This window comes from Lolium perenne, chromosome 1 (genome assembly GCF_019359855.2).
Source record: "Lolium perenne isolate Kyuss_39 chromosome 1, Kyuss_2.0, whole genome shotgun sequence".
In the NCBI taxonomy this organism is placed as follows: Eukaryota; Viridiplantae; Streptophyta; class Magnoliopsida; order Poales; family Poaceae; genus Lolium; species Lolium perenne.
The window spans coordinates 71,031,865-71,040,961 of NC_067244.2; the positions used below are offsets into that span (position 1 = coordinate 71,031,865).

Sequence of the window (9,097 nt, forward strand, 5' to 3'; positions counted from 1 at the left end):
TGCAAAGGCTGCAGCGTGCCGCCCGGAAGTAATGCCGCGGAAGACGAAGCAGTTGTGTCGCTGCCAGGCGGGCCCGTGCGAGGACCGAGCGGACATTTTCCGCGACCGCTGAGCGTCCGCCGAGACGCAAACCTGACGCATATTTGGGCCAGGTTTGCGTCTCCGCGGACGGCCCGGTCACTTTGCGTCGCCCTGGTGCCAGACGCATTTCCGGTCACTGCGGACACAAACGGTTGCTCATTATGACTCGTTGGAATAGAAAAATTGATGGGCCTTGTTCTGCTATGGTATATGGGCCGAAAGCAACCGTCTATGCATCGCGGGATCCAGACATAACTCGCCAGGACCGAAAATATTCCAGTCATTAGCGCGCGTGTCCCCAACCCTAGATCGACCATCTCCCTCAGCGTCGGCGCCGCCTCACCGTGCCGCCGTACTGCGCCTCCCTCTGTCTTTTCACCTCTCCGACCTCCTGACCTGGCGCTGCGCGCCGCCACACTTCTGGCCTCCGCCGAGCAGCCTGCTCCGCCGTCCGCCGCCCGGAGCTGCACTCTGCAGGTCACTTTCCCCTCCCCCCATCTCGTCTGGGACCTGCCAAGCCTAGCCCGACTTGAGCATGTGAAAAATGCTAATATTCCTTTCTTTTTTTTTTTGTATAGGCTGGCAATTTTTCAGAGTGCTGATTCTGCTCCATACCTGTTGAATCTTGTGGTTTTGCAGTTGTCCTCTAAGCACACCTAAGGCATGGGACAAGGCGATTTGCTAGATGATAGCTTTCCTGCTAAGAAACGAAGCAAGGATCTGGGCCAGAAGCCCAGAAAGAAGAGGAACAACAGGGAGGATGGGAACACAGGGAAAGGGCGTGCCAAGGACCACCACTCGGATAGTGCTATGAATCTCAGGGGTACGAAGGATCAGAATGCATCACAATCCGCCGATGCTTCAACGAATGTAATAAGGTACGACTCTGCACACTCTCTCAAAGTCTGAATTTACATTCCTGTTGTATGCCGTGATGAGATAATAACCTATTTATACATATATGAGGATGTCAAGTGCTAAAGGTTTCTTTCTTGTGCTCAACAATATTCAGGAAAAAGGTTGAACCTGAAACTGCAAAGTACTTTCTGGAGATATCGAATCTCTTTGACAATAAGGAGATCGATTTGGAGGACCGGTCGACTATATGCGCTAATGCTCTGGAGGAAACTAAAGGGAAAGAGCTCGAACTCATCACTGATGGTGTTATAAGCCACACCTTGCAGATTCTTGTCCAAGGCTGTGAGTTGGAGCCGTTGTGCATGTTCCTCCGCAGCTGTATTCAGTCTTTTCCTGTTATTGCCATGGACAAATTTGGATCTCATGTGGCTGAAGCAGCTCTCAAGTCACTGGCAACACATCTTGAAGATGGGACCTCCAGGGTCATTGTACAAGAGATATTGAGCAAGATATGCAAGGTATTCTCTTTTCAGCTGTGCTTTGTGCCCTAATTGCAGTCTATGTAGCGGAACTCATATTTTAATTGTTGCTGCAGGTTATTGCTGCAGACGCTACTAATGTGATGTGCAGCTGCTATGGATCTCATGTTCTAAGGACGCTTCTCTGTCTTTGTAAGGGCGTCCCATTAGATTCATTGAAAGATTTCCACACGACTAAGAGATCTGCTGTTCTGGCTGAACGATTGAGCTGTGCTTCAAGCAGATCAGGCGACCAGAATCCGGTAAACTTTGAACATGGTTTCTCAGACATGTTTAAAACTTTTGTCAGGCAAATGCTACAAAAGGCAGAAAATGGCATTTCCACGTTACTAACTGAGAAGAACAGTAGCCTTGTTTTACAGGTTAGTGTCTCTTGTCACCATTTGTTGCAAAGCATAGAGCTGTTCTTTTTTTTTTTTTTGCTTAATAACAATCTGAACATATCCTTGTGCAGACTGTGTTGAAATTATCTGCTGGCGATGATCATGAGTTGAACCACATTATATCCGTTCTTCTTGGTTACGATGAGGATGACACTGCTCAGAAGGAAGATAACAGTGAACAAAAGAATAAAATCGTTGCTTTACTTGAAGACACTGCTTATAGTCATCTCTTGGAGGTGATATTTTTTGTTTTCTTGTTTCTCATTGGCATTCAATTCATATCTTTTATACTCATAAGAATCTGTCACCATGGGGATCTTCTGCCCCTTGTTCTTTTCTTTGCAATTTGGTATATGTAAAAATATTCACTGAATGAAAATGGCTTGCAGGTCATTATAGATGTTGCTCCTGAGGAACTGCGCAGCAATATGCTTATAGGCACTCTTAAGGGTGCATTATTTGCAATCTCATCTCACCATTGTGGTAATTATGTCGTACAAGCTTTAATCTCATCAGCCAAAACTGCAGATCAGGTATAACGTAAATTACATTCAGAAGTTTCTCTGGCATTTTGTTAGTTTTGTAGCATATAAGCCAATCTAAATGTTCTCTTAGCAAATCAGTGTTCTAAAACCGTCTGAGTACTAGCAACAGGTGCCCTCACTAAGTAGCATGCAAAAATGAGTACTTGCCTGGTATAATTATTGATCACTATAACAGGATGACCCTCCGGCAGTCGGTATGATTGGGTATAACCAGCTGATACCCTGGATAACCGGTAAAACTGTTGTGCATTGGCACTGGACCTACTGCTGCCACATCTCCTTTTTGTGGAGGTAGCTAGCGGCTGCTGTTGCTCCATGATTAGCTAGTCCTTTTCGCTCTGACGACAGGCACTATTTAGTGTTTACCGGAGGTGGCTGCTGCTGCTACTCTACTCTAACCATCCATTCTGATTCCATATAAATGTACATATATAAAGGCATTACTTAGATAGAATAACCAAGTTCAAGGTTGATTACTGTATGATCACTACAAAGTTAGGTGACTGATCTAGTAGTGATTACTGAGTTCTAGAACCTTAGAGAATCTATTATACTGAAATAAAGGCCCATTACATAGTTTGCATTCCACTAAGTTAACATATGGTGAAACATTGCTGAAGTCTGATGACCTAGAGGAGAGGACTTCTATTAGCATCATTGCTTTCTTTATTGCGCTAAAATGGTTATTGTAGATCTTGATGTTGAACTAATAGGCATCCTTTTTCAGGAGATAGTTTAAACTTCAAACATTCATTAAACGGTATTTGGATAATTTGTGTCCAGTCAACTATTTCTTGTGCATTTGTTAGAAAATGACCATCTCTTGTGCATTTGACATTTTTTTAATCTCTTGTGAAGTAAACAGTTGACAGCTCTACCATTTCTCAGTTATTAATGCTGCATATTTATTAATTGTTATGTTCGAAGGCAGAATTTACTTGTTCGCACCCTCATGTATCCAAACCTATTACTTTAATTCTCCATATATGTGATAGGTAGTATACAACATATATCCAATCTATGTCAAATTTCTCCTTGAGATCATGTCAGCCTGGTTTTTTCTTGCGTTAGCACTTGATGTATTGCAATGTTGTATCAGTAGAGCTCTTGTCTCTTGACAGATGAAGCAAATCTGGGAGGAACTTGGTCCTAAAATCAAGGAGTTGCTTGAGCTAGGTAAAACAGGAGTGGTGGCTTCCATTTTAGCGGCATGCCAGCGGCTTGAAACATATCGCCTTGAGGTCTTCTTTCAACTTGAAATCTCTGGTTTGTTATTTGAGAATATCTGTTATTTAAATGTATATGATTTGTCTGAACTGCAGAGCTCTGAAGCTCTTTCTGCAGCAATAGCGCCAGATTCCGAATCTCCTGATAGCATCGTTGCACATTTACTTTTTCTTGAGAATTTCCTTCGGGAGAAATCATATTGGAAATGGCCACCTGGTGTCAAGATGAGTGTTCTTGGTTGCCTGATGCTGCAATCAATTTTTCAATACCCACATGTATGTATTACTGACATGTTCATTAAATTTGTTGTCAAACTTTCTTTGCATGACTTTACTGGTCCAGGTTTACAAATATCCAGTTTATTAGTTTTATGCTGATAGCATTCATCAACACTCTCTGCTATATTGCAAGCTGTTTTGTGGTCCATAACAAGCTCATTTCGTTAACTATGTAGAGCATATCTGCTTGATCTTTACTGTGCATCTTTCTTTACTTTTCCTCTTACGCTAAGTTATATATAATTGACTATCTTGAGCAACAATGTAGCAACAGTCAGTACATTACAAGTCACTCTTATCCCTCTTGACATGTTCACTTAAGTCGTTACTTTTGTTTCCTGAACAGTATGATGAGAATGTTGCTAAGACCTGACTCCTTGCTTCCATTTTGCGCACAGCAATATATTCGGCAATATGTTGCAAGCTTGTTGGCTTTGGACGATGGTCAGATCCTCCAGATTGCCAAGGACTCTGGAGGCAGCCGTGTTCTTGAGGCATTCCTATGTTCCAGTGCAACAGCAAAGCGAAAATTCAAAGTTTTTGCAAAGTAAGCCTTTCCTGAATAGCTCAATTCCTTAAAGATTGCTTCTCTCATGTCTGAACACTGTCGTGACAGACTCAATTAACATATATGTTTTCTCTCTCAAATTTTATATTGCAATGGATGTGCTCAATGCTACTGTAAGAAAAGACCTTAGAAAACTTCATCTTGGTTCCATGGTAATTTTGTGTATTGAAGCAATGCTCTAGGGAACTATTGGTGATACAATATCTTCTTTATCATTTTCAAGTAGTAATAAGAATAATAATGCATCAACAATGCAAAAACTTGTTATTTGTTTATGGCATTAGCACTGAGCCTCCTGTTAGACCATTCTTACATCGTGATAAATAACCTTCAAGACTTGAAGGTTGCAGTAGTACTGACATTGGTAACATTGGCAAGGCACACTAGAGAGGGTGTTTGGCTCTGACATACTAGGGTCAGGTAATGATGTTTGACTGAAAAACCCAAACTATTTCTACAATAGAAAATCGGTTCATTGGGGTGCCAAGCACCCTTGACCTTCCTGAATTGTATTGTCGTGCTATAATCATATAAATACATAGTAATATCACTCTGCGTTCGGTAAGTTTATAATGCATTTTTTGGTTTGGGTTTTATATATTGTTTGTTGGTTTGGGTAGTGTTATAATGCATTTTGATGTCGTGCTATTCCAGTATTGCTCAACATTACATTAGCTTGCTATAGTAATTCTCTTTTAGTTGTCGAGCTGAGGTACGCCTACTATTTTTACTACGTTGAATTATCTTAATACTTCATGTGTCATTTTACTTTCAAAATGCTATTTTGGCATGGTACTGCATGGTGAAAACAGCCTGACTTACACATATGTGTGACCTGACAGATTGCTAGGCCATTATGGGGAAATTGCTATGAATCCTTCTGGTTCTTTCTTGGTGGAGAAATGCTTTGCAGCCAGTAACTTTTCCCATAAAGAGGCCATCGTGTCGGAGCTGTTGGCTATGCAAAATGAACTATCTAGGACAAGACATGCCATATACTTATTAAAGAAGCTGGATGTTGATAGGTTGGTCATTTTTCTATTTTCCTATGCGTTTTTCTGTGGTCTAAGTTTTTTTAATCATTGTTTATACACTTGCTATCTATTTCGTTGTAGATACTCGAGACGACCCGATCAGTGGAGAGCTGCGCAAACTTCGAAAGATGCAACTCAGAGGGAATTTCAAGCTGAATTTGGGCTAAACAGTAAACCTATTGGTCATAGTATTGATCAACTTCTTTCTCCTCAAAGTCCCACAAAGAAGCGTAAACACAAAGAGAAGGCCGACAAAGTTACTATGGATGCCAGCACTAATAAGCCCGATCAATTTCAGAAAAATACGAAGAGGCAAAAATCTGCTGAGGCAATGTTTGAGGGAGAATCGAGCAGCAAAAAACTCGTGAGCGAAACCACCAGCACAGCTTTCTTGAATAATAGTGGCAAGAAGAAATCATCTGGTTTCCTCTCGGACAAACCAAGTTCCAAGAAACAAAAACATCAAAGACCCAATTCTGGCCAATCAGATGGCAGGCGGTTTGTTGGTGATAGCGTTAACACACCGTTTGTCAGGAACAATGTCAAACAGAAACAGTCTATCGCTGAGCTTGCTGCTCTGGCTGGTAAGGATAAACTGACTGCAGGGGAAGTCCGGAAACTGCTTAAGCCTGAGATTTCAGCCAAGAACTAACTGATCCCAGATCATGTGAGCAAGTTGTAAAAAAGCAGGATTCATGGTAAGTTCCGCCCCAGTTTCTTGCAAACCACATGGGTCAAACAAACAATTTTGTTAGTAGTTTTTTATAACTCGGCCACTTCGTGAGCTGTAAGATGCATGAAAGGATATTTACTTGCAATATGCTAGTTTAGTTCCCGAAAATCCAGTTGTCTTCTCATGTTTGTTTCCGATAATTTCAGTTATCGTTCTCCTCTTCCGACCTGAATCTAGTCTGGCGGCACAGTGATCTCACACGATTACACGAAAGCCTTGACTTAGAGCGGAAACAAAGATGTATTAGAGGCCTGGCGGCCCTGTCAATGAGGTTAGGGTTCGGAACTAGGGTTGTGGCCTGCGACTGGTACAAACTCACGTGCATGTATGTAACACCTCGTTACCCCTAACAATAGTCATGCTACAGCCTACATGATTGGCAGTACCATCCAATTCCAAACTCAACGCTAAAAATGAGCGCATCTGTTGTCTCTTCCCTGGAAAATGAGGACTATTGAATATCGATGCAAGCTGTCCGTGCGACGAGCAAAATAGGATTTGGCGTCCGTGCTCTTTGAGTGGTTGGACTGAATAAGTTTTGGTCCACGCGAGGCACATTGCCATGCCACGTGCTCCTTCCAGAGCACCTCGTTGCTCTTCTCGTCGAATCCAGCAGCGCGCGGTTGCCTACGTGGTGTCGCCACGTGACTCCTCCGCCTGCTGCTAGTGGGCCCTACTGTATGAAACCCAGCCAGTTTTGATCTACCTACCGCGTGGGCTGAAGTCCGTTACTGGTGAGCCCATTCATGAGCCCGTCTCCATCTTCCGAAGCCCGGACCACCCGGCAGCAGGCCAGTGACAGCGACAGAGCTGCCAACGCTACCACGAGGTTTTTTTTACGAGAGTGAACCGTGCATGGCAATGGAGAAATGTTGGTAGATTTTCAGTCTTATCCTCAACGAGTGCTTGATGCTGCGATACGGCGGCTTCGTCTTTCTTATCCTTCGAGCTGCTACATTGGCCTCCAACCGCCGGATTGATTTTTACTGGGCGTGTTTGGTAGCTTGAGCTATTTTTTGCGTTCTTTGGAGGCAGGCTCTAGGAGGCATAGCCTGTCTTAAATAGATTATTGGAGAAAACCACTCTTAAACTTACGAGCATTCTTAAACTTACCAGCATATGCTCTTGATATTCGAGAAAATATTTTAAAATATTAAGAAAATCTAGATAAAAGTTTAATGCGTATCTGTCGATATTATATGTATCCACGCCAAATATCGCGAAAAATTGATATTTTTTATGTCATGTGTGAAAAACTAAAGAAATGTCTTGTGAAATGTTTTTTTAATCACCAAAATTTGTTTTTTTGCATGCGACACAAAAAATGTCGATTTTCCCTGAAAACACTTTATGATCACATATAATGTCGAGATGTACCAAGCCAATTTTTTATTTAGAATTTTTACGTTGTAAATTGTGCTTAAAAATTATTTCCAATACCGGGAGCATATGCTCCCGGGTGCAAAAAAATGCCATGTTTTATACTTTGTTTAATAGTTTGGGTTGCATTAATGAGTACCTACACTAGTAGGAAAAGCCTCATCAGTGGCGCACCAAAAATGGATTCTATGGCGCATGGGAGGTGCGCCACAGAAACTTCGCCACAAAAATAAGCTTTCTGTGGCGCACCAGCCCATGCGCCACAGAGTTAACGTTTCTGTGGCGCACGTGCTCTTAGGTGCGCCACAGAAAAGAGTGCGCCACAGAATTGGTTTGCAGTGCGTCACAGAATTTGCTTGTATTATACATGATTTTGTGCTGCCTGCTGTACACATGCAGTTTATAGACAGCAATATACAGATATACAGGTTATATACAGCAACATTCAGATATAATATAAAAATCATGTACATTGCACAGATATAACATAGACATCATCATCACATTACTTAGATCCCGATCGAGATACATATATAGTGGCAAGTGTCAAATGTTTTGCATACAACTCTTAATTCATACAAAATTCACAATTTCGAGATACAAAGTAGTCTTCATCCTACAAAGTAGTCTTCATCCGGTTCCTCCTTTGCTCCCTCATCTCTACCCACCAGGCTCGCTTGCATCGGGGTCCTTCATCCAGTTCCTACTATGATGAAAATGGAAGAAAGTGAGACCAACAAGTCCGATGCACAAGAGAAATGGAATAAATGCCTCATACATTGTTGGTCAACACAAATATTAACATTCAGGGACGGTGTAAGTGAGACCAAGTCCGATGCACAAGAGATTGATATTTGTGCTATCTTACCAGGCTCACTTACGCCGCCCCCGAGTGTACGGTGACCAAACATTTTAATCATCGGCATTTTGAAAATCTCAAAGCAAATGGAATGACAAAATGGAATAAGTGCCTCATACATTGTTGGTCAACACAAATATTAACATTCAGGGATGGCGTAAGTGAGACCAAGTCCGATGCACAAGAGATTGATATTTGTGCTATCTTACCAGGCTCACTTACGCCACCCCCAAGTGTACGGTGACCAAACATTTTAATCATCGGCATTTTGAAAATCTCAAAGCAAATGGAATGACAAAATGGAATAAGTGCCTCATACATTGTTGGTCAACACAAATATTAACATTCAGGGATGGTGTAAGTGAGGCCAGGTAGGATGCACAAGAGATTGATATTTGTGCTATCTTACCAGGCTCACTTACGCCACCCCCGAGTGTACGGTGACCAAACATTTTAATCATCGGCATTTTGAAAATCTCAAAGCAAATGGAATGACAAAATGGAATAAGTGCCTCATACATTGTTGGTCAACACAAATACTATGGTCAGAAACCATAGTTGCAGTATACACCGCCGTATACTTTGCAGAAGGGCCCCTTTCCCCGGTCGGCG

General features: G+C 42.1%; 1 protein-coding gene across 1 annotated transcript; it reads left to right on the plus strand.

Moving 5' to 3' along the window:
- The first annotated feature begins 329 nt into the window (after positions 1 to 329).
- On the plus strand, positions 330 to 6,358 carry LOC127296767 (pumilio homolog 23). The gene is made up of 11 exons (XM_051326981.2): positions 330 to 558; positions 721 to 959; positions 1,094 to 1,457; positions 1,535 to 1,840; positions 1,933 to 2,097; positions 2,251 to 2,394; positions 3,528 to 3,647; positions 3,729 to 3,908; positions 4,310 to 4,458; positions 5,322 to 5,504; positions 5,595 to 6,358. The coding sequence occupies exons 2-11, from the start codon at positions 745 to 747 to the stop codon at positions 6,163 to 6,165; spliced, it is 2,397 nt and encodes a 798-aa protein (XP_051182941.1). The 5' UTR covers positions 330 to 558; positions 721 to 744; the 3' UTR covers positions 6,166 to 6,358.
- The last annotated feature ends 2,739 nt before the right edge of the window (positions 6,359 to 9,097 follow it).

Bases quoted from the DNA above. Each gene is read 5' to 3' on its own strand.
- LOC127296767 (XM_051326981.2), top strand. From the start codon at position 745: ATGGGACAAGGCGATTTGCTAGATGATAGCTTTCCTGCTAAGAAACGA. The intron at 1,458-1,534 runs GTATTCTCTTTT...TTGTTGCTGCAG, and splicing joins TATTGAGCAAGATATGCAAG to GTTATTGCTGCAGACGCTAC. The intron at 2,098-2,250 runs GTGATATTTTTT...AATGGCTTGCAG, and splicing joins CTTATAGTCATCTCTTGGAG to GTCATTATAGATGTTGCTCC.